The sequence below is a fragment of the Hyposmocoma kahamanoa genome, unplaced genomic scaffold, assembly GCF_003589595.1.
Source record: "Hyposmocoma kahamanoa isolate Upper Pololo Valley unplaced genomic scaffold, ASM358959v1 102, whole genome shotgun sequence".
NCBI classification, from domain to species: domain Eukaryota; kingdom Metazoa; phylum Arthropoda; class Insecta; order Lepidoptera; family Cosmopterigidae; genus Hyposmocoma; species Hyposmocoma kahamanoa.
Window position 1 is genome coordinate 2,012,167 of NW_020653337.1, and position 27,048 is coordinate 2,039,214.

At 38.7% G+C, this 27,048-nt stretch overlaps 1 protein-coding gene across 1 annotated transcript in view; it reads right to left on the bottom strand.

Moving 5' to 3' along the window:
* Positions 1-886: 886 nt before the first annotated feature.
* The window catches only part of LOC113232800, a 247,124-nt gene continuing 220,962 nt past the window's right edge, over positions 887-27,048 (bottom strand). The window contains exons 2-5 of the mRNA XM_026467603.1: positions 22,090-22,411; positions 6,880-7,125; positions 5,792-6,127; positions 887-1,007 (exon numbers count right to left, since the gene is read on the bottom strand). Of these exons, the coding sequence (XP_026323388.1) occupies positions 887-1,007; positions 5,792-6,127; positions 6,880-7,125; positions 22,090-22,411 (1,025 nt within the window). The remainder of the gene's footprint in view (positions 1,008-5,791; positions 6,128-6,879; positions 7,126-22,089; positions 22,412-27,048) is intronic.

A 27,048-nucleotide genomic window follows, 5' to 3' on the forward strand; every position in this document is an offset into this window, starting at 1 on the left:
GGCCCGCCCGCTCGTGTAGGCCCTTTTGGCGCGCTTCAATTTGCCTCACTTAGCGTGCGCGGACTAGGTTTCTATGCGTTATTATTCTAAGCCTTGATACCGACATATTTTTGTTATAATTGTTATTATTATTGTGATGTATCAGGTTTTTGATAAACGTCAAAATGAAAATTACTTATAATAAAAGATGGCGCCTTATATTACGCGTGAAAGAAATAAAAAAATATTTTGAGAAAAGCAAAAGCGTGTATTTTATTTAAAAAAAGTGTTCTACGATATACCAATACTGTTGTTAACCATATATACATTTTTCGTGTTTGTCTGCTATATTCGTTATATATCTCCGTAAATAATCAAAAACTTGGCATGGGTGTATTGTATTGAATGAGTAGTAATTGAAATAAAAAAATGTTTAAAAATATGTAAAATACGACTACGTGAGGAATAGTGTGATCAGTAAACGATGCGGTTTGAAAGAGGAAATAGTGACAAAAATAAAGGTACGTTGAAGAGGTTTGGGCACAACGATGTTTGGGCACATGAAGCGGATGAATGAAAGTACAGAGGCAAAGAAAGAAGTAGGCATATAGATACAACGTGGAAGAGGTCCATGAAGGACGTGGTGAGTTCGTGACAAGAATAGGAGGGCTTTTATCAAAAGATTGAGGGACATAACTGAGGGGTTTGCCTTAACCATGCAAATGGCGGTCCATTCTATGTAGTTTAAGTAAGATGTCGCTAGATGGCGTTGAACCGATTTCGTGAATTTTCTAAAACGCGTTAACAAAATTGTATTCACTGTAGAGAGATTTACAATATAAATGAACTTCCATTCCATTGGAATATTTAATATATTTCTTTTAGTGTTTGTGGGACGCGAGTATATTTATGAATGTATAATAATTACCTGTAGTACGGCAGGCTTGTCGTAACCAATCAGTTTTACTACTGGGAAACCATTCCCTGAGTTGTCTTTGACAGCGCCACGACTGCCTTCAGTCTGATATCTGCAAACAAGAAACAAGCAATTATTAATGACAAATTAAAATTCAAGACGAACGCCATTGCGATCTGACAATGATTACATTTTTTTTAGGAAACTTTTCTTCGACCGAGCGTTAAACAATTAATAGCTCCTGCGGATGCCTGTTAAAGACACGACACGGTGACCTATCACAAAGTCGACAATTGTTTTGTCCGAAATAACATTTGTTCGAAATTTCATTACACCGAAAACCGAATTATAACGAAACAGTTGTTCTTTCAGGATATGTTGAATGTTTATCGTAAAGAAACGATTAGGTTCGGTTAGGTTGGGTTAAGAAAAAACATTTTCCTCTCAAAATTACTTTCGAGGTTATGAAATTTCGACAAAGCGTTATTTCTGGAAAATGTCATTTCGGACGTGTCGTGTCGGGTTCGAAGTGGTAATTGTCATTGCTAATTAATTATTGGTAATTATTCGATAATTACACCTTGATATTTATAAAATTAATTGGAATAACGAAATGCTACCGCTAGCAACGTCGTGCCATGTCTGTATCCCAGACGTATCCAAACATGGTGAATGTGTAAATCTCAAAAAAGTCAATAATAATTTCAAAACCAACGATTTATTCGGTAGTCCAGATTCGGTACCGCGCTCTGTTCAGTTCCTTGTAAATAGGGCGACATACATACCCTTATTTAGTTATGTAAATAGCATAGTAGGCGTAAATATGCCTTATTCACTTTAGTTTGTAGTTCTTTTTAAAGTGTTAGCTCCGTCTGTCGATACAAATGACGATGACATTATGAGTGACCAAAACAAACAAAATTGACAAATGATAAGGATTTGACGTTACAATATAATTAATATTATCGCGACTTTTTCGTATCCTGGATAATTAATATTTTGAACTAAAAACTTTACACAGCTCTTATTGAAATACTGAAGACTTAAACTGAAGGATCTTACACTGAAGATTTAAATCGAAACATATTTACTGAAGAAAAAGAGAAACTAATGACTAGGCAGTATGGTCTCTGATCTTCGCCCGATCCAAACGGAACGAAGGAAATAAAACAACGATTTACTATTTATAAGTGTATTGGCTATAGCGAGTTTAGCAAGAGTATGACAGACAATAAGAATGGTTTTAAACTTAGGCTTTGTTCAGAGTGGCGGCCGGCGCGGGTGCGTATAAATCAAATGTACGTAGAAGCTCGTTGCGTTTACAGTGGCCACACGTGACGGCGCCTGCCTCGAGGCAGGCAATCCGGCTCCCCCCCGAATGGGTTCCTGCCTTGTCGTAACGGGGAGGGCTCTAGTAGCCGTGGTCGATTTCATCCCACGGTGAAGCTAAGAGGAACTCACAGGCCGGCCGCTGGAGCTAGGCTGGCCTGAGGAGGATGGCGTACCGCGCGGGCTCGACTTGATCTAGGCCGAGCGGGTCTGCGTAGACCCATGTGGGGAGGAGGGTCGCGGGGGAAGAGACGTGTCGGTGTGTCGTTGCCGCTTGTCCTGTTCTCCGCTGCCGAATTTGGGCGATTGGCCCGTGCGGTAGGCGCTCCAAGGGATCTCTACGGAGAGTCCACGTGGATACGCGTAGGGTGTTGCGGTGGAGCCTACCTCTACCTCTACCTCTGAACTTCACAGTTGAGAAATTGTTGTCCTGGCCCCTGGCCTGGGGCTATGTGGGACAGGGTTCAGCCCAGTCCCACATAGCCCCGGCTCTGCCCCCGCAGGACCGGGGTATCTGTAAGCAGATTCCCTCGGGTAATAAAAAAAAAGCAATCCGGCTCGGTCCGCTCGTATCTTTCACAGTACTTACAGCTTGATTTTGATTGCCTCTCCCGATCGGAAACTGTGTCTCTTCTGAGTCGAGGCGCATAATTGCGATTCACACAATAACTGACCGATTGGAAACTTCAAATCAAAAGAAAATTTCAAATCGGATGCATCGAAACTGACACTGGCCCAAGCCTACGCCGCCATTAAGGAAATATTAAATAAACAAACATCTGTCTTGTCGAGAGTTCATGGTTAGTTGTTTGGATTTGCCACTCAAGAACATCGAGTCTATTACCAGACAAATGAGACGAAATAAGGGCCACCCGTCCCTGGCAACTCATCAGGCAAATGGGCCTTATATCACTTTTAAATACCAACTCTCGTTTGCACTGAAATCATAAATTCGAAAGCTGAAATAATACAGCGCCAACAACTGACCTGTGTGTACGTCTCCGTATATTAAAAAAATATTCTGTATTTATTGTAATAAAGATAATATTTCTAACTGTTCCATTCGGTGGTGTGGGAAAAAGAGCATAAAATCTAATTACAAAACAAACGGAATCACATTTATCCGGTAATTAGGTAAATATTAAATATGTAATTTTTCAATTATCGTCCATTATAGCAAAGTTCAAGTTAACTGGTGGATTTGAAGTGAAACTATTGACGCTGCTGGCCAATCGGAGCGCAGTTGTCATCGTAATGATTTGGCAGAATAGTTATTCTCATTTACATTTCGTCTCTATTTCTGGTTATGCACTCGATGCTCAAGGCAGTCTCCGACTGGGGCGACGCCAATCTTGTTCAATTTAACGCTATCAAAACGCAGGCATGTCTATTCTCCACAAAATGGCTCCCTTTGACTAGACTCCGACTTTTCGTGATATATCCATACCCGATAGACGACTGTTATCAGCAACTTGGAATGGACATGTCATCCAATTTGAATTTCGGCAGATACACAGAATCCATGGCCAAAAGTACAGCCAAAAAGCTTGGCATCCTTTCCATGGTGAGGTGTTACTTCACACCGGGACAGTTGCTTCAGCAGTACAAAACACATGTCTAGTCGTGTATGTAGTACTGCTGCCACATTGGAATCCATCGACAAGCGTGCCAAGAGGCTTATAGGTAACTCGGAATTAGTAGAGGCGAATTGCAGAGCCTTGAATACTGCCGTAAAGTTGCCCGCTTCTCATCGCGTATTCTAACAGGATATATCACGGAGAGTGTGTGAGGGAATTGCACGGGTTAATTCCGCCTTCCCCTTTCCATCATCGGGGCACCAGGCGTAGGCTGGGTTTCCATCTCTATGTTGTGGATATTCCAAGGATTGGCACAAAGCGTTTCGCTACGACATTTATATGGCGAACAGCTATGGAGTGGAATTCCCTGCATGTAGACTATAACTTGGACCTTTTCAAGGCGAGTAGTGAATAGGCATTATTTGTGTGCATGCTCGTCGCAAAAGGAAGCCGCTGAGCGGGTGCGCGAGGACGCGGCGGACGCGCACCCGCTCCGGCGCAGACGTACGGGGAGAAGGCGAAGGCAGTTCGCTGCTCGCCTGATCCCCTAGTGAGACCAGCGGGCTCTGGACAGGGACTCCGGAGCCTGCATTGCACGGCCTCACTCGTCTGGGGGGCGGGTCGGAGGACAACCGACTCGCCCCTCCGTTGGCGCGGGAGCCCTGGCGTACTGATCCCACGGCGCCGACTCAACCGGCGAGAGGGAAACCCGGGGGGGTTTTAGTGGGGTAGGCCCTCCAGCCTGGAGGGAGAGTCCCCACATAACCCCTGAGTCTCCCTGGGCTCAGGGTATACATAAAGATTTCGCCCCGTCAAAAAAAAAAATCATCGTCACTTTCCATAAGGTGAGATGGAAGTCAAATACGCGCTTATTTTTTATTAATAAAGTTTTTACGTAAGTAAATCTTCTACCGCTGTTAATGGTCGATACTTTTTTTTTTTTTTGAGAACTAAGTAAACATTACACACTGGAATTACTAATAAAGCCATGTGTGATCCCACGTTAAAAGAAGTCATAAAAACAACACGAACTACAGGAAACAAATTACATAGGTACATGCATTGACTTACAATTATATGGACGTCGGGTCCGCGCCAAAAAGTGTCCGCACTTGTAAGGCGCTAAAATCGTATACAGAGCGCGACACTCCGCTTTACTCTTCATTTGTTCTACTGACAGCGCGATACTGCGATGACATTACAATTTAAATTTCGAATAGGTTGACTTGGGACATTTTTTTCGTGGTTTTTGTATTAGACCCGTCGTCCATTTATTTGTAAGTCAATGGGTACATGTGAAATTTTATTACTCTCCTATTTAAGCATAATACATTTATCCATTGACTTACAAATAAATGGACGACGGGTCTAATACAAAAACGACGAAAAAAATGTCCCAACTCAACCTATTTAAACATAGTGACATGTAAAGGAATATGAAAAAGCTAAAACGTTGAATTTAAATTGTAATGTCATCGCAGTACTGTCTAATTTTGCTTGCTTCACTGCCAGTCGAACAAACGAAGACTAAAGCGTCATTCACCGCTCTGTATACGATTTTAACGCCCTATAAGTTCGGACACTTTTTAGCGCGGACCCGACGTCAATATAATTGTAAGTCAATGCATTTATCGGTCAATTTCGTCCGGATAATGTTAAAACCCCCTCTCCTGAAAAGCTGTAATTTTGCAGATGTTGATTTATTACATCAAGGAGGAGAGTTGTCTAAATCAAATTTCGATTGTGTTATTAAAGCGTGACACATACAGAGAGCGGGTGCAACACACCGACAACATAACGAGTGCGGGCGTGGGACTGGTGCGCGCTCGGTGTGATGTCGTCCATATAAATACGACGGCATTAGACCCGCTGTGCACCCGATCCGACACTCGCCCGACCCGCACCCTCCCTCTGTGTGTTTCACGCGTAATAGTTACGACTTTTGCTAAGTATTTGTAATAGTGATGTGGATAAAAGAAGTTATTCTCACCTCGCTCTGTGCTGCGTTTCTGGTTGACACAAAATTTGGAGCTCAACAGTGCCGTCTCTGGACCGACTGGCCAAGGTGGCAGCCAAACCGGGGGGCCCGGAATGCACGCTCGGCGCGTACGCTCTCCGCCTCGCCAGAACCTGAGCCAACTTTCCACCGTACTTCCCTCCTAGTTTCCCTCCCAATTTCCCCGACAATTTCCCTCCACCAGGGTACTTCCCTACCAACTTGCCGCTGCTTCCCAGCTTCCCGCACGATCTGTAGGACGCCTCGGAATACCGTTTCCCAGGTGCTTCTGTGACGTTTGGACTAGATAAACTGCAACCCGCTCTAATTCTGAAAAAGAATTTTTGATTGATGTAACATGTACTACGGCAGCGTTGTTTTGAAAGCAAAACTAAATTACAGTAAATAAATAAATTTTCAAAAAATATACAACTTCTACAAGAATCAGTGAAGATTTATCTTCAATTATTATATCAAATGCCAAGATTCTCGTGTTTATTCGAAAACAAAGAACCATTTATCACAGCATATAAATAAAACTTATGTAACATATTACAACTTGCCAGTAGCGCCGTTAGCACACATGTAATACAAGTAGGCTATACATAAATAACATTTTTAGTCACATTCGATGGTAATGACAAATGATAGATGATTTTTACAACCATTAACATGCGGTGAATCTATATAAACAAGTTTAAGTATGAGCATGGGTCGTGGCGGTAACAAACAGTTTCAAGTTTTTTAAGTCAACAAATTACGGTGATTAAAAGTAAATAAAATGGGCTTTGAAAATGGATGGTAATGAAGAAATTAATTCATTGTAGGAATTTATATTCATAATTTTATTTTCTATTATTTTAGATTATTGATTTTTTTTAAATTATAGATAACACGTTTAGAGTAGGCACTTTTAGTGGGCCATGCCCGATATATTGAAGTAAAGTTTAGACGATCCAAAGCTTTGTTTTCGGACAGTGTTCGGGACGTATTAGCCCAAGTGTGGACGTGGAATCTAATATAGTCCCTTTTGTAGTAAGGGAATAAAAGAAATAATAAAAAAACAAAAAACCTGAACCTACATGGGCATGGGATGGACGGGTGTGGGCGCAGTGGCAGCGTTTGCGCTTGTAGGCGCGAGCATGTATGGCGCGGACACGTTGAGCGGAGCGGGCGCGGGCGCGGGCGCGGGCGCTGTAGCGGGCGCGTCGCTGGCCGAGGGGAATGCATATGCGTCGTTGGCATCATCGCATTCTAACTTAACCGCTTCGCTCTCCATCCGCCGCCGTTTGGACTCCTGTTCCCACTCCTCCAGTGAGTCAGATAATCTGCGCACATCCACCATTGCCACATTAACAGTTATATTTTTTTAGAAGCCCCAACAAAACAAGCAATGGTAATGAATTCTCAAATCTACCAAAATCGAGTGTAATGAAGGAAAAGTGAAAGGTATTTGGAGCAGGCCGAAACTGCTGTGTTTTGGATTTTTGTTTTTGAAAGGAAATAACAAATTATAGAAATGTTTTTATTTATTCAATAATAAGATGTGTGTTTCTAAGTGTTGGTTGGTTTTCGGTATAAACTTAAGTTATTTAAAAATATGATCAAACTCGTGTTTCAATTTGAATATCAAAGAACAGCTTTTTTTTGGCAGCCACTTCCGATAAAGAATAAGCCAACCAATCACATCTTTTTAAATTGTTCTAGATTGTATCTTTCCTCTCTTTACCAAGCCCATGTGCCTCTTCCCAACAGGGCTGGGCAAAATACATGCTACATCTTAATTGAAATACAAATTACAAAATACTTCCTTAAATGTATTTAAAATACAAAATACCAAATACTTTCTTGAGGTGTATTTGAAATACAAAATAGAAAATACTTTCATGGGGTGTATTTAAAATACAAAATACAAATACAAATTACAAAATACTTTATTAGTATACTTATCGCGACATGTGGAAACCAACAATTTCCTTCAAAGGATTTCCTTCCACAATACATATCTTGAAAAAGAAGTTTTAAATATTCAGTTTTAGCAGAAAAAAACTGTTAAACCAATACAACCATACTTCATTCAGAGCACGAAGTACGTATAATTATTATTAATATTCCTATACATGTCGAATACTGTATATACGTGTAAATGCCATTCATAACATGTTCACAACACAAATTAGTCGCTCACGCGATACGTTATCCCTATCTACTCGGCCTATAAAGGATGCAAATGTGCAATTTAAACCAACCGCAAAATGGCGGCTATAACCCTAGAACCCTGCTACTCTAAGTTATAACCGCGAAAAGATGACTTTGACGTCTTTGACAATACCAGCACTGTTGCCACCTGCAAATGTGCTTCTACTGCATTGAATACGAGTATTTAAGATGTCGTGAGTGTTGTGTGTCGGTGTAGTGAGAACCCTAGTGCACAAATAAGTAATGAAGATAAAGTGCGGGTAGTTAGAAAAACTCGCACAACTAGAAGATGCTGACACCCGCCTCTTCAGTCCTTGCGAGACCATGGACGTTGCAATATGTCCGAAAAGTCGAGGTAAATAAAATATGTTTATACGTGAATAAGTCCCGAATTAAAAATCAAATAATTTCATACTTCATTTTTTGAACGTTCCGCTTTACACAAACGGACGCACGCACGCACGCACGCAGGCACGCACGCACGCAGGCAAGCACGCACGCACGCACGCACGCACACACACGCACTCACACACACACATATACACATACATACATATAATAGATGCTCTTTGCAAAAAAGTGATTGATCACTTGCATTTACTTCGTCATTTACAACGACTTCAATCTAATTACATATATTTTTTGTATGTAGTTCTTCACATATAATACCACCACGAAGGTTGGGGGCTCAGATAGGGGCTCGATTAGGGGGTCCGGTTGGAGGTCGGTTAGGTGTCGGTAGGGGGTCGGTTAAGGTGTCGGTTTGGGGGTCGGTTAGGTGTCGGTAGGGGGTCGGTTAGGGTCCGGTTGGGGGGTCGGTTGGGGACCGGTTAAGTGGTCGGTTGGGGATAGGTAGGGGGTCGGTTAAGGGGTCAGTTAGGGGGTCCACCCCTAAAGGGCCCCTAACCCGCCCCTGACCCACTCCCTAACCAAACCCTTAACCGACCCACTAACCGATCCCCTAACCAGCAGACTAACTGACCCCAACCGGCATCCTTAACGGCCCCCTAACCAACCCCTAACCGACCCCCTAACCGCACCCTAACCTACCCCCTATCTGACCTCCCAACCGACACCCTAAACGATCCCCCAACCGGCCCCCTAGCCTACCCCCTAAACGACCCCCGAACCACCCCCAGCCGACCCCTAACCGACTCCCTAACCGACCCCTTAACTAACCTCCTAACCGACCCCCAACTGACCCCTAACCGACCCTCAACCGGCCCCCTAACCGACCCCCTAACACACCCCAAACCCATCCCCTAACCCATATTCGTGATGACACTTTTACTTGATAGTTTCGGTTTTAATTGTTAGTTTCAATTGTTTCTTAGAACAACTAATAAAATTAATCTAATTGCAATTAAAATCAATTCAATCGAAATCAGTTGCAATTGAATAGATTTTTTAATCTGATTGAAATTTAATTGATTGACGTACTTGTTTCGGCAGTACATATACTAAAATTGGAACGATACAGAATTATACGTAATCTAAAAAATGAATACAGCTATGGAATAGACGAGATACCATCCGCGCTTATAAGGGTATGTGCAGACGAATTGACGTTTCCGTTTTATACGCTTGTCAATCAGTCTTTTGCCGAGGGTGTGTTCCCGGATCTTCTTAAACAATCCCTGATAAAACCGATCCTCAAAAAAGGAAGTAAGTATGATCTGAGTAATTACAGACCGATTGCATTATTGCCCGCGGCTTCGAAAGTATTTGAGAAGGCAATGTGTAGCCGCCTATACTCTTTCTGTGAAAAGTACAATATATTTGATGAGTCGCAGAATGGTTTTCGGAAAAATCGTTCAACTACACTTGCGACTTACAAATTTATGCAAAAGATTCTGGATACACTAAATGAAAAAAGTATGGTATCGGTATCCTATTGGACATGTCAAAGGCATACGATAAAGTTCGGTATGATATCTTACTGGATAAACTTTACGGAATGGGTATACGAGGTGACATTCATAAATGGTTCGCATCCTATTTAGAAAACAGAATCCAGTATGTAGAAATCGAGTATTATAACTATGGGACAGGGGAAATAACTCAAGTCAGATCTGAGCCCCAAAACATGAACAATTCGATACCACAAGGAAGCGTCATTGGGTGCATACTATTCCTGGCTTATATAAATGACCTCCCAAAAGTAATAAACGATTCATGTGTTCTTTTCGCTGACGACATCTCAATATTAACCTCTTGTAAAAATAGTGACCACTTAAATCAAACCCTTCATAATACACTAACTACAATTGTAACATGGATGAATGATCACAATTTAGAAATTAACTTCACAAAAACCAAAATTATAGAATTTAGACCCTATCAAAAACCATCACTAAATATTAATTTTTCGTATAACCAAATACAAATAGAAACCGTCAATACATTTAATTTACTCGGAATAGATATCGATACAAATATAAATTGGAAGCAGCATGTACAAAAAATCACAAAAAAGCTATCTAGTTTTACTTACGCCTTAAAAGAAATAAAGAAGTCAACAAATTTACAAACTGCCCTAAGTGCTTACTATGCGTACGCTTATGCATGGCTATCATACGGCATCATATTGTGGGGCAATAGTACAACTGTAAATGACCTCTTTATTAAACAAAAAAACTGCGTAAGAATACTAGCAAATATATCAAGAACAGAGAGCTGTGAACCATTCTTTAGAAAATACAAAATCTTAACCCTAACATCAATTTACATTTTGGAAGTTTGCAAATTTATAAAAAAGTACCCACAATTTTACACTAAACTGCGAGACGAACCAAGACACCATCCCACAAGATACGGAAATAATCTTGTAACACCGTTCTCAAAATTGGAAATGCATAGATCGAGCCCATATTCAATGTCGATAAAAATATACAACAAACTACCGGAGCATATAAAGCAAGAAAATAAACAAGTATTTTCATAAATAACTTAAAAAACATTCTTTCTAATAAAACTTACTATACAGTGCAACAATATCTTGATGATAAATTGCTATAGCGTTGATATGCCTCATTCCTGTTTTGCTGTCCATTATTATCATATCCATATTACAGGATTCATATGTCTTTCATTGTACCTATGTAATAATAATATAACGCACACACTCAACATAGCCCCGCACTAGGGAAACCCTGTGTCGCGGGTGCCATGGACACACACATAGACAACCACAAATTACACCCAAACTCACGAGAGAAATAATTACAGGCCATACAAATATTTCTCCCGGCTCAGGAATCGAACCTGGGACTTCTGCGTGGCAGTCCGGCATGGTAACCGTTCGGCCACGGAGGCAGTTAATGTGAATAAATAAATAAAATGAAGTAGATAACATGTTATATAATGGAGTAAATGCAATGTTATTATGGTCGAATTAAAACTAGTATAACACATAATTGTACAATTAATAATATGTTTATATATATGATAAGAAATATAATAAGAAATTTTGTAATAATAATTATTGCTAAGGCTTGAAATGTAATTAAACCATATTATAAGTTTTTATATTGCTATGCCCTTACAGTATATTACATGTATACGTAATATAGTGTAAAATTTGTATTATTTATATTATGTAAACTGCAATAAATATATTATCATTATCAATGCCCAACACTGATATAAATCTATGCACGTCACAAAATAGGCTGTACATTGAAAAGAAAAAAGTATTTTGTTGAAATGTATTTTGCAACGAAAGTATTTGAAATACAAATTACAAAATACATTACGGTCAGGTATTTGAAATACCAATTACAAAATACATTTTTAGGGAGTAATTGAAATACAAATACAAAATACGTATTTGTATTTTAAATACGTATTTCAAATACAAGTAATTCAAATACTGCCCAGCCCTGCTTCCCAATAGCATCCAATTACAGCCCTTCTATATACAATTGTGTATCTAGATTTATTTTGGAAAAAAAATTAAAAATTTAGCTGTTGTTATAATAATATAATATTTCTCCTACATTTACGCTGTTTATATTGTAACTGTGTTTATATCTCATAGCCGCACCTCTCCCTAACATATTTTTAGTCTTTCTCCATTTTCATAATTCCGTTTCCAAATTTCATTCAACTTTCCCCGTTTAAAAACAAATCAACACACCTTGTAAGTGGCGGAAACCCTAAACGCAAAAAGCCAAGAAAAATAAGAAAAACCAAAAAGGAAATATTGCAACGATTAAATATTCTATTTAACCAGAAGAGTAAATGCATTGACTTACAATTTATATGGACGTCGGGTCCGCGCTAAAAAGTGTCCGCACTTGTAAGGCGCTAAAATCGTATACAGAGCGCGACACTCCGCTTTAGTCTTCATTTGTTCTACGGACAGCGCGATACTGCGATGACATAACAATTTAAATTTCGAATAGGTTGACTTGGGACATTTTTTTCGTGGTTTTTGTATTAGACCCGTCGTCCATTTATTTGTAAGTCAATGAGTAAATGGTAAAAAAATATTATTACTTTGTCTTCTATATTTAATTAGTAGCAGTAGAGCTCTTTGTGAAAGAGTTTGTCCAGAGAACTATTTTACCTTCCACTAACTAAAACGCGGTTAAGTGAAAAATGGTCAAATGTCCGTTTTAATTAGAAAAAAATAAATCGCAAAATTCCCTTTACAAAACAGTTGAAATAAGTTAACGGGTTCGACTTATCGGAACCTACCCTAACGATGCATAGCTGAAATATCATTAAACAACTTCAATATTCTAAAACTGGGTTATGATTTTTTTATGACATTGTGTAGATTGGAATTGTCAATCTACATCCCAGGGCGATTTAAAGCTGTGAGTGACACGGCAACTTGTATGGGCAGGCGTGTCGCTTATCACCAGACGCACGACCTATTTGTCCCGTTACTTGATATTATCTAAAAAAACCGACCTCAAAAGTTCGTGAAATTACATCTATTTGCCAAGTTTTATTGATTACCGGACAGTGCTGAAACCGGATTCATCCTCTAGTTTGCCACCCTTAGAGGTGGAATATTTTCTTCAAACTGAAATGGGGCTAATGCTGAGGTACCCTCTTTCCAACAAAAAAAAAAAAATCATAAAAATCGGTTCACTAGTGTAGAGATTTACGCTGCACTAATGCGAAAAAAGGTAGCATCCTGCCTGCGAAGGATGCGAGATAGCCCAGACAGAGTTCTTAAGGTTATAGGAGATGGGTTGGACTCCGATCAGCTAGCAAGGTCCACCTAACTCACGCCTGTCCTGAGAGCTCAGTGATCTTAGCAAGTCGGTACCATATAGGGGTCTGATCCGGCATTTATTGTATCTTATCTTTATCCTTAACTATGTTTCTACTAACAATAGAATAAAATTAATTTGTGTGTTTACAAAATGGACTGTATTTTTTTTTAATGATACCTAGTCATGCGTCTGGTCGTAAGCGACACGCTTATCCATAACAATTGCAGTACTACTTAAAGTTTTTTTTTATACATGACAGGCAAATGACTCCATTCCACCTGATGTTAAGTGGAAAGTGGTATCCAAACGCAAAGAAACCTAGTGCAGCGATGAAACCCTCACTGCACTAGCCACCTCCACCCTGCCTGCCTACAACATGCCTCTTTTGAAGGACCCCATATCATAAGAGGGAGGGAAGACATGTGCCGGAAGGGAGTTCCATTTGTCAACCGTGCGGCAGAGAAAGGAGCCACCGAACCTTTTAGTGCGCGATGGAATGCGGCAGGTAGTTTTACATTGCAAAGATCTGAGGGGCCCTGCCACTACGTCAGTCACCCTTCGACACGAGCTGAAAAGTCCTGTGTGCCTGTAATTTCACCAGCAGCCTTACTCTTCAAAACTGGAACGCAGTGCTGCTGACAATCACGAACTCTTTCACAAAGCTCTGCTGCTGCTAAAACTATCTAAAATAATAAAAAGCGCTTCTTGTCGATGTTATAACAAACGATCCTTCGAGCCGGATAGAGTATCAGTTTTTGTTGACAACAATAACAAATTTACTGTAGATGGACACATGGCAATGTTTACTTGTCGATTTCCGTACAGCAACGGCTGCCAAGGCCGCGCAAATACAGTTCAAGGCTGGTAAAAGTAACGTACACAGTTCCCAGGTCTCTACTACGACCACTGCTAGATGACCGATGACATATTAATATACTGTAGAAAATATGAACTGACGTTTAGTGGGTTGCTAGTTTTTGACGTTAAAATCAAAAGTCAAAAGTCAAAGAAAAAAAGGAAAAATATTTATGTAATTAATATACTTAATAAATATTTTTCAAATAATCGAAAATTGTATGACAAAAAATTAATAGATTTTTTATTTATGAATTTAGTTACCAAGGTATTGTGAAATTCATAAGTGGATAATATTGATAATGATTCACAGATGATAGTCCATCCATCCTCTCACAGAATTCATGCTAGCAAAAACATCGCAGTCCGGTACAGATACGAGAAGCGCATTAAAACAGTGTAGAGCGGGAACAAGTGGTGATATACTGTATGACATAGTGCGCACCGCCCGCCCGGCATTGCCAGTAGATGGTGATCACGTGGCCGCAGATTAAATTTATTTAGCGGGAGGGACAAACAGGCGCACCAGTTGCGCCACTAATTCTGAGCAATCAGAATCTTCTCGCAAGATTCTACCAGCAATAGTAAGTCAGCAAGTCAAGTCAAGTGACATTAGCAGCTATCAGGTTATGTCGAATTAAAAGTCCGATTATACTCGTAATATAATAAATAATGTTTCTATATCATCTATATTTAAAAGTAAAGTAATATAAACGCATTATCATCATTAAAATATAAGCAGATATTAGAAAAAAAACAAAGTAAGTAGACTTGACCCACTTACCTAATTCTAACTGACAATGTCTACTATAGAATAAGACGTTGACCTTTTTATTGCCGACTTAGATAGAGACTCATGTTTTTATTTTAAATGTAAAATAAAATTAGTTAAATGATAAACAGAAAGTGCTTTAACCAACGGCCGAAGATCTTTGAAAGTTGGACGCAGTTTAGATAACGAATGAGTCACGCTTACGCGTATGCGTGCCAAAAATACAAATTAGCGATGCGCCTGCGTCTCGCGGCGGCGTTTCATGTAACCGCACTAACGTATGAGCCGTTGCTATATAAAAATATGAAATAATATGCCCTTAAAAAAGTACGAAAATTGTGTTCAAATATATATCGACCATGTTGTGAAGTGACGAATAGATAGAGGAATCAAAAACTCGTGGAATTACGTCTACGATTTGCACCTTTGGCGTAATAAAGCCACATTTGGAAAATAGCCCGCGTGTTCGGGAGGACACAGGATTGCTGTATCACGAAATAGAGTGTCTATGTAAAGTCCGTTATTGACAACTTTTCAGGACCCCAAGTTGTCAATTTTCTTGGAACCGTTGGTCATGTGTGACTCCTCTGATATTATATTGCAATTAAGGCAAAGTCCAAGTCAAAGTCCAACAATCATTTATTCCATAGGTACAATTTTTACTCTTGAAAACGTCATATTTAAGCTACTGCTCGTTCACTACGCTGACCTCCCTAAGAAGAACGAGCAAGAAACTCTAGGGATTGCTCTTTTCAAATAAACTTAAATGCTATGGAATACACTTTGAAACATAATTGTGTGGAATCTAGACTCTTGTTGTCTTTCCATACTTCTTTATCTAACACATATACTCTTTAATTTTGTAATATGACTTTTTAATTAAAATACTTTTAATGTAAGTTTTAAACTTAGGAAATGATAATCTTAATATATTCTCCGGAATCTTATTGTAAAAACGTATACAGTTCCCCCTAAAAGAATCGTTTACCTTAGCTAAACGAAATACGACAATATTTGTAATTCTGCTAAAATCTAGTGACGTTTAAGTTTCAAGTAGTGGCGGTTGAGTTTCAATACAGTGTCAATGGAATGGCAGTGAAGGCATTCATTCACTCAATTACTAACGACTGATGTTGCCGTACTAAAACTACAATAAAAATTATTACGCATAGCTTAATTTTTATCTCGTTTAGTGAGCAATTTAGTCTTCAAATTAAATAAGTATATGGAATATTAGTAGACTACACCATCGTCGTGTCATTTGTCATTGAAGTGCAGAATAACAAAAAAATATACTGGCGGCATTGACTTACAATTATATGGACGTCGGGTCCGCGCTAAAAAGTGTCAGAACTTATAGGGCGTTAAAATCGTATATAGAGCGTCATTCACGCTTTAGTCTTCGTTTGTTCGACTGACAGCGAAGCAAGCAAAATTAGACAGTACTGCGATGACATTACAATTTAAATTCAACGTTTTAGCTTTTTCATATTCCTTTACATGTCACTATAAATAGGTTGACTTGGGACATTTTTTTCGTGGGTTTTTGTATTAGACCCGTCGTCCATTTATTTGTAAGTCAATGACTGGCGGTTGAATAGTAGCTCGATGGGTGACTTACAAGGCATTACTTTTAACGTTTAGCTGAATACCAAACGCACAAAATACAGCCTTTGACACTCCATTGACGCACAACTGACATGATTTAAATTAACAGTTGCAGCAATTACTATTCAGAAAATACTTAACATCTTTATAGTGTTATAATAATTATTAATAAAAAGATCGATTCCTTCAATCCGGCCGGATTCAAACCGACGTCTTCTAGCATACCGTGCCAGACGCTACACTAACTAAGCCACGGGACAAACCAGCGAACCTCACGAATTCTTCTATGTGCTTGCGTCGTATCTTTGCATTTGGTTTTTCAACGACTTTTTAGCCGTAGCCAAATCTATTATGTTTTCTGCTGCGGTCGGATCGATGGAATTTTTTCTGAGTGAAATCTCGTAGATCGAAATCTTTGTGTTAATAATTATAACAAACTAGTGGAGTAATTTCACATAAAAATAATTTAATAACAATTAATAAAAATTTAATTTAAATCTTTATAGTGTCCAAATAATACGAATTTGTAATCAGTTATTGAAAATAAAAATAATATTTCGATGCCTTCTCAAACTCATATCTTATAGAGTGATTATTTTAGAGATGGCAAAACTTTTTATTTATTTTAAATATCTTATCAAGGGTGTCAATTTTAGTGTTGGGTAGGACATGAAATTAAAATGAGTTTGAGGGAGTACCTCATTTGGAAAAATGAGGCGGTGCAATGTCCTACCTCAAATGAGGTGAGGTAGTGGTAAGAATGTTTGCACCTATGGCAATGACTCCACTGACAGGGAATTAAGCACATTTTCATAACTTGATGGTATCAATCAATTCGATAACTTAAGTGTTATGATGTAGTATAAATATATGCTAATATTATTTAGTACTATGACAGTATGATTTTATTATGTAAAATCAGCTAAAAAGCGGGCAGGACCAATCATTGTTGCATTTGTTGAATTCGAAGCAGTGTGACATGAGTGAGGTTGTGACATGAGGCTGTGACTTGAGATGAGGTGTGAGGTGGGACATTTTTATGGCATGAGGTGTTGTGACAAACTGACTAAGCGAGTGGTACAAACGAGTTGCCTCTTGTATGAGTAACTCAACACTAGTCAATTTGGATGCATTACTTTAAGAATAGATAAAAACCAGTGTCTGAATGCGAAGGAAACGTGAAATCAGCCTGCAATATTTGCATTGTACAATCAATTTTCTGCACTTCAGTAACTTTGTCCTTTAAAATGCGATCAGATATTTTACGCCCACGAGGAGCCTTGCTAAAATAGTGACTGGGATTAAGAATCGCAATACTGTACGGCATAAACAGTGAGACATGTCACAGTGGCGTCGTGTAGCAAAAACATACATACTACCTTACACCGGATGACAACATTTAAGACTCAAGTGATGGTGTGAAATCGATCACTGAATGTAATCGACATAACGGAAATTATGCCAAACGAATATACGGCTGATTATACGAAACAGGTTCATTTTGTTTTCAAACTGTACTTTTTTAACCGACTTAAAAAAAGGAGGTGTGTACGTATGTTTCGCTTACGCGATAACTCCGTGAATTGAGTGAACCGATTTCGATGATTCATTTTTCGTCGAAAAGAGGGCACCTCAGTGTCCGTATAACTACTAGGATTTATGAATAGTTTTGTCTCCACTTCTGTTGAAAATATACTGACAATTGAAATATAGATTCCTGTCATAATTAGCAAATGCATTGATGTCATTATGATATTAATATTAAATAGGAGTAAAATTTGGCCTTACTTATTATTTTATTTCTGAAATAAACGAAGATAACTACAATTTGTACTTACCTATCTACACAGACTAACATTAAAAGCTTTATAGGTAGTTAGGTAGGTAAACAGCGGCCACGCGCGGCGGTGGTGTCGCGCGTTTGCGCATGCCGTGATAAGGTATGCATCTGATAGGTATGTGATAAAGGTGACAGATTCGTCGCGAGCGCATCCAGCGATAGCAAATCGCTGATAACGCACACGTCACATGGCACACTATATAGAGCTACTGTGACAAAATTTTACTGTTAGAGAATAATTAAATTTGTAGGCGGGATAGAAAATGCAATCGGTGCGTGTTTTTTGTAAGAAAACAGACAACGTGGTCATTTTTTTCGACACAATTGAATGAGAACTGTGTTGGGATCAATATTAAATAAAAAAAGAAAAGACAGATCAGGTCAAGACCTTTTTTATATAGCCTAGACTGCTCAAGTCGCCCACAAGAAATGACTTAATCAGCTGAAATGACCACCATCAGTCCGTGGTCGCTTGTATAGACACACTCACAGACTTCCGACCTCATAAAAAATTAGAACAAAAAGTTCTTTGGTTTGCGAGATTGCTGCCCATTGGAAATAAAACAATTTTTTGTTTCGGATCTACATCGAGTATATTTGTTTTTTCAAGCAAACCAAAGTTCCCACAGTGACGGATGTAGGAGTTTATAAGCTTGTCTGTGAAACACCGTGGCGTAAAAGTCTGCAGTCGGCGAACATGGATGTCATGGATACACATTAAATTAAGTTTGATAAAAACCAAGCGTTTGGCGAAGAAGTCCGTTTTCTACCCCTATAATGCTGACATTACTACTTGGCGGCATAAATAGACAAGGTGGCAGTACTTCCCTGGACCAACACTTTCACAAGGAACTCTACTGCTACTAAGACGGCGCGGATGAAAAAGGTATTTTTAAAGTCTTTAATATCCTATTGATAATATTTTAAGTTCTAAATTGTTCGAAAGCGTTCGGAAATTATCAAATTTTGTGGATTCAATGTAAAAATCTGGGATCATGCAGGTTAAGAGAGTCACCATACTGCTGCCGCCGTTAGTTGCAACGGCGCTTGTGGCTTAAATTGAAAACCGAGAAAGTAATAATGTTTAAAGAAATGAAATTAAAAAAATACATCTATTTTTCTCTTGCGGTAACTTCGCACCTTATCCACATAGAAAAAAATAAAAATAGTGACAGATCGCCCGTTTTTACTGATCACGGCAGTATGCATAACATTTGAAAAAAAGTCACATGCGCCCTTTCAACTAAAACTATACTTATTAACGCAGAACCGCACTAAGTCGGTCAGAAAAAGCTTTATGTCCATGACGTTATGCGTTTCGCCTCAGTTCGTACGAACGTGGCTTGACACAGGTCGGCAACGAGTCTGCTTCCTGCTAATTTCCAATCGGATCCGTACGCATGCCGACGACAGCTAATCCTGATTTAGAAACAACTAGAAATACACGATTCTTTGCTTCGAATCGATTTTTTGGATCGTAATGGATCATATACCTCTGAACCGTACCACAGATCGGATCGTATGTTCTTGAATCAATCTCAAGGAAAAAAAATTGACAGCTTTTTTGGCTTCAGTTGGTTACGACTTTCATTTAGAACTGCTGTTAGGCAGTGAGGAAAGACATTCAGATGGTACAGAAGTAGCGAAAATCGCCAAATATTGTTATTGTTAAGCTACACATTGACGTATCTTGTTCCGTTGTACTGGAGACGATTCGATCCGCGTTAATGTTGAATTGATTTACATAAAAGTCGCATTGAAATGAATCGATACAAAAAAATTATATTTATTTATTTATTTATTTATTTATTTATTCATGGAAAACCAACAGCTATGATACAAGTATTAAAAACAACAAAAACTACAAACTAGCCAATTACAGGTTTTCGCCTATAGTAACAGAGTATAGTAAATATATTAAAGGTACCAGCGCTAATTTAAGTAGAACAAATACACAATAAAAGAAACTTAGCAAACTAAATAATTAATGCAAATTAACAATATCATAAAGAAATATTTAAAAAAAAAAAACATAGATCATAAACAAGCTAAATAATCACTAAAAGTTAACCCTCCTGGCATGTCAAATAACTAAAACATCTATCAGTTTACGCTTCACTGCATGCACGCGGCAATTAAATATATCTATGTCAAAATCATTGTCGCTCAACACACCGTTCAAACTCTTAATAGCCCTACAAATAAAACTATTTAGCCTATAATTCGTTCTAGCAAAGGGAAGTGCAATAGGGCAATACTTCCTCATCGGACGCGAAGGTACCTTAAAAGAAATACGACTCAACAATTCAGAACAGTCAATATCACCATTAATAATTTTTAAAATAAAAACAATATCAGCGATTTTCCGGCGAGTAACAAGCGACAATAGGCGCCTATCATTACAAAGCTGAAAATAATTCGAAGAGTTATATGGTAGGCCCATTTTATAACTTAGGAATTTAATAAATTTTTTTTGGACTAGCTCTAATCTGTCCACATAACATTGATATCCCGGATTCCAAATCTGGGAGGCAAATTCAAGCTTACTGCGAACATATGCACAGTATAGTGTTTGAAAAGTTATAGGCCTGGAAAAACAGAATGAGTTACGCATTACAAAACCAAGTGACTTAGTGGCCTGAGAGATAATTGCATCAATATGAGCATCAAAAATGAGCTTTGAGTCATGAATAACACCTAGATCTCTCATGCTAGTCTTGCGTTGAAGAATAGAATTTTTTAGGCTATATGAAGTAAGTATATTATTAAATTTACGGGAGAAGGTAACTGAGAAACATTTAGAGGGATTGAGGTCTAAGTTATTATTAATACAATAGTCACCAAGACGAGACAAATCAGACTGGAGAGCATTAACGTCATCAACAGATGATATCTTGGCATACATTTTCATGTCATCAGCAAAACTTAGTAAATTAGAATAGTGGAAACAATCACAAATATCGTTAATAAATATATTAAAAAGGAGTGGCCCTAATAAAGACCCTTGAGGGACTCCACTGGGTATTGAAACCCAACTCGATATATATATCGTTTACACTTGAATTGACCTACATAAATGTCGAATCGTGATATGCATCCCTAGAAACAACTGGGGCGTGACGGCGAATCAATCGGCTTAATGCGACAAGTAGCGATCCTCGATGGCGATTGGTTGCAATATTTGACTCGTTAATAATTAATTACTAATTCTGTCATTCGAATGACAAATTAATACTACTAATTTTCGTATTCGAATAATTTGACTGCTGATCTGATCAGATCTGACGGACTGGGATATTTTGATACAGACACGGTGAATGATCTGGTGGAGTTCCGATGTAATATAATCATTCGACTAGTGCACCCGACCGAATGGCAGGGGCATTCGGTATCGGTAATTGTGCTTGGATTCGACTTAGATGAATGATTTGCCCATTCGAATTATTAGTATTAGTAACATTCAAAGTCGCGCATCTCTAGCGACACGTGTGATTAAATACGATCACATCAAGACGATTCCGCGTTAGTAAGTTTGGTACTGGAATCATGCAGACAACCAAGACGGTTCTGGGACACTGCTAAATTTCAATAAGTGCAAATGGAGTAGCAATATGAAAAGCGTTATTCTTCTTTTGTTCATTCCCCATTTGAGAATTCAGATTACGATGACTGGTAATAAATACAGGTCTATGGTGATAGACATGTATGTGAGAGATGAAATGGCAGAAAGATTAGCTTTGATTTATAAAAACACGACTAAATGCCAATGGGTATAAAAATTATTTACCTGTGAACAGAGTCTGGCCCGAGACCGCTGTCGTTGCTATTTTCACACAGCTCTGGTGGTCTGATGGCGTGTGTGTGCGCGTAATGTGATAGTTTGCCGAATTTTCCTGGGTGCGCCATTTTGCCCGGGTGTGCCATTTTGCCCGGGTGTGCAATTTTGCCCGGGTGCGCCATTTTACCCGGATGCGCCATTTTGGCACCGTGCATCATTTTGCCTGGATGAGGCGATTTGCCTGCGTGCGGTCTCTTATGAGGTGCCCGGATGACTTTTCTGTGCACTCTCGTTGTCATCGTCGCCGACGTGGACATCGTCATTTTCATGTCTGTCAACAATGAAATGTTAAAATCAGTAACTGTAACGTACGCAATAATTCTGTATTTACTTTATAAACGCTAAATACAGAATTAATAATAATAATAACATAATAATAACGCACACCTCAACATAGCCCCGCACTAGGGAAACCCTGTGTCGCGGGTGCCATGGACACACACATAGACAACCACAAATCACACCCAAACTCACGAGAGAAATAAGTGCAGGCCATACAAATATTTCTCCCGGCCCGGGAATCGAACCCGGGGACCTCTGCGTGGCAGTCATTATTGCTGCTTATTAGATAGTCATTGCAACTAGTCACATAAAAGTAGCAACATCTGTGTAGGTTAGACATTATATTAGTTGTGTAATTTATCAAAGATAAGTGCGTCAGCACAGTGAAGTGGTCTACACCCGTCTGGTTTCATTAGGTATTATATTAAATGCTACGATCTTTGTTTTTGGTTTAAGGCGAGTCACTGCATGAGAAGCGGGAATAACTGTTTTGTTAGATCAAATGGTTTACGTTTTGACGATTAAATAACGATCTTACAAAAAATCTACGACATACCTAAGGATATTGTCTAAACTCTAATGAATGTGCTAATGTGTCACACGATAGGATGTACTATATCCGATTATATAAAAACCTAACAAAAAAACAGGCGAAAATAAAAATTTAAAACGAATTATTTAAGAATAAAATATCTAACTTTGAACATAATTTTTATATGGAGATATTTTTCTTTAAGTACTACAGAGAACTTGGTAAATTTTGGTTTTCAATTGAAGCCTTGCAGTTATTAAATTCACATTTATCCCAAAATTTGCAAATTGCCCAAAGGCGACAACTCACCCGGAACAGCTTTTAAATCTGTGTAAAGCACAAGTTCGATTGTGTGTGGAATACTGCTGCCACCTTTGGGACGGCTGTCCAGTTAGCTGCCTTGGACTCGATGGAGCGAAAAGAGACTTATTAACAACAATTCTCTTGTGGAGTTACAAAATCTCGACTACCTTAGAAAAGTAGCCTGCTTCTCGGTTTTCTATCGGATACATTTCGGGGAGTGTGCGCAGGAACTTTTCAATTTAGTTCCACCCTCACCGTTCCTCGTTCGGTCGACTAGAAGGTCCGGAGCACTCCATTCTTATGTAGTCGATATTCCACCTATTCGCATTAAGCGCTTTGCTTCCTCCTTTCTGATGCGTAAGGCAAAAGAATAGAATGCTCTACCGGCTCTCTGTATTTTCCGAAAAGTACAATTAAAAAAAGCTAATTTTTTTTAGGTAAACGCGTCCCATCGTCGGTTACATCGTCGCTTAACATCAGGTGAGATTGTGGCCAAGCGTGTGTCTATTATATATTAAAAAAACCTAAAACCTAGAGTCGCGTTGAAATACCTCGCCTTAAAACGGCTTTTTTTGCCGTAGCGCAATCTGTGAGAAACATATGAAGGTTTTTTCTTCATTCAACCAACAACTCAGAGACGGAGTATAACTCGAGGGAGAGAAAGGACGAGGTATACTCAGAAGCGGATGATTTTCACAAAAAGAACACCGTGATTATTAAGAATACCGTGGTAATAAAAACATGATATTCATTAAAATTAATATCATAATACTTAATATGTATAATATGTACTTAATATGTATGTATAACCATTGACTTACAAATAAATGGACGACGGGTCTAATAGAAAAACCACGAAAAAAATGTCCCAAGACAACCTATTTAATTTATTTCTGACGCAGTCCATGATTTGGTCGATCATGTTGTTGTCAGCTTGGATAAGCGGTACGGGTGTCTTGGTGTGTTTTTGGATTTGGCTAAGGCCTTTGATACTGTTTCGATTCCCCGACTTCTGCATAAGCTCCAGGCATTGGGACTGAGGGGCCTGCAGTTCAATATTTTTGAGAGCTATCTCACAGGTAGGTCCCAATGTGTTAGAATTGGTGAATATACTAGCGTTTCCCAATCTATCACCTTTGGGGTCCCTCAGGGAAGTATTCTGGGTCCTACTCTTTTCCTGGTGTATATTGATGACCTTTGTAATTTACAACTTCAAAACTGTAAAATTTTCTCATATACTGATGACACTGCACTGATATTCACCGGGATAAATTGGGATGAAGTTTATCAATCCGCCCAGTCGGGCTTTGACGTGGTGAGGGAGTGGCTAGAAGACAATCTGCTCACACTTAATGTGGACAAGACTAGAGTGGTGCCTTTTTCTATACGTAACCATACTCTACCGCAAAACTATCTTAAGTTTGCTGTTATCTCCACCCAGGTGTCGGGATCTGAGGCTGTCGTTTTGAAAACTGTCAACAGCATAAAATATCTTGGTTTGCTACTTGACTCTACACTCAACTTTAGACAATACATACATCTACTGTCAGCGCGCATCCGTAAGCTAATTTATATTTTTAAATGTCTTCGTCATGTGGCAGACGCCAACATCATGAAAATGGTGTATCTTGCTCTAGTACAAAGTTTACTAACCTATTGCGTTACTAGTTGGGGTGGGGCTGCTAAAGGTAATTTTATTCTTATAGAAAGAGCACAAAGAGCTTTACTAAAGGTTGCCTGCTTTAAACCCTACCGGTTCCCAACGAGAGATCTTTACTCTTTCTGTCAAGTTCTAACTGTTAGACAGTTATTCGTTCTCTGGACTGTTTTGAAGCAACATTCCCTCACTCCATACGACAGCGCCTCAAATAGACGACATTGCATAGTGGCTACTTCTGACCGTCTCAGGACTGCCTTCACTCATAGATTTTTCTGTTTCCTGGGATGTTTTCTGTACAATGCACTACACCGTGAACTAAACATCTTTCAACTAAATAAGTTCGAATGTAAAAAGAAGTTGGCAAACTGGCTGCAAGAATTGAATTACGATGAAACTGAAGCTTTGCTTCATCCGATTGCATGACTCAAGGACCTATTTATTTATTTATTTTTGGAGCTTTGGGTAGAGTAGGATCTCTATATGTGTATGTATATATATATATCCGTAACTACGCACACGCGAGCACACACACATACACACACACACATAATACAACACGCACTCATGGTCAAATATCTTTTACGTGCAAAAAAGTTTTTAAATTTAATCTTAATTTAAGTTTGATCTTTTAGGTGTATATAGTTCAATAATGTCAAATGTATTTTTTCGCTATTTAAATGTTTTTCTTTTATAAACAATTAATCTTAGTAATACCTTAAGATTGTCATGTGTCATTTCCAAGGGTGAGAGCCTGGTGACTTGTAGTACAGGCGTTAAGCCTTTAACAAGCACCAGCTCCCAAAAATAAGTTATTGGATGTATCTTAATTACTAAGATCTATATGTACGTATTTTTGTGGAGGAATAAACGTTATTATTAAACGTTATTATTATTTAAACGTAGTGACATGTAAAGGAACATGAAAAAGCTAAAACGTTGAATTTAAATTGTAATGTCATCGCAATACTGTCTAATTTTGCTTGCTTCGCTGTCAGTCGAACAAACGAAGACTGAAGCGTGAATGACGCTCTGTATACGATTTTAACGCCCTATAAGTTCGGACACTTTTTAACGCGGACCCGACGTCCATGTAAGTCAATGTGTATAACTATTATTTTTATTTGAAATACCTAGAGCATCTTTGAACGTATTAATCTTCAATTTTTTTATTTTGCTGTTTGTGTTTTTCCGAGGACTGTATAAACTTCTAATGGCACCTATCGTGCGATACAATGATTATGTATAATAAGTAACTATTGCATAATCTGATTACTCAGTATCTAATCTAAAACGGAAATTCCACATACGCATTTAATGTTTCTTCAACGCCTGCGTAACATTTGTATACCTGTGCGCGACAGATCGCAATCTTTCACATAAATGTACTTAAAATTACTATGCACATTTAAAAAAGTGTAGTCATGACTAGTCATACTTTACAATACAATACAATACAAAAATTCTTTATTGTACACCAAAAAAGGAAACAAATACAATACAATTAAATTTAAAATAATAAATATATAAAAAATAATAAAAATAATAAACTTTAGAACAGAGTTAAGCCACGAATTAATTTTGTTCTTCAAAACTTTTGGTTTTCAAATACCAGACAAATCACTTCTTCTCTCTTATGACGGCTTCCGTGGTCGAGTGCCTTGCACACCGGTTTTCATGGAGTCGCCACCTCTGAAGTCTCGACTCGATCTCCGGCGGGGTCAATGTAGGAAAACTAACTTTTCTACGATATCTCGGGTTTGGGTGTTTGTAGTACCATTATAACTAATTACAGGTTTCTAACCATGATATGATTTCTTTTTATTTTCCCGATATTTCGAAACAGTTACACGCTCCATGGTCATCATGGCCATGACCGTGACTATGAAGCGTAATTAGTACCATTGTTGTTTCCGATTTCCATAACACAAGTGCTTTTAATAATAATAATGAGGCACACACTCAACATAGCCCCGCACTAGGAAAACGCTGAGTCGCGTGTGCCATGGACACACACATAGATAACCACAAATTACACCCAAACTCACGAGAGAAATAGATGTAGGCCATACCAATATTTCTCCCGGCCCGGGAATCGAACCTGGGACCTCTGCGTGGCAGTTCGGCATGGTAA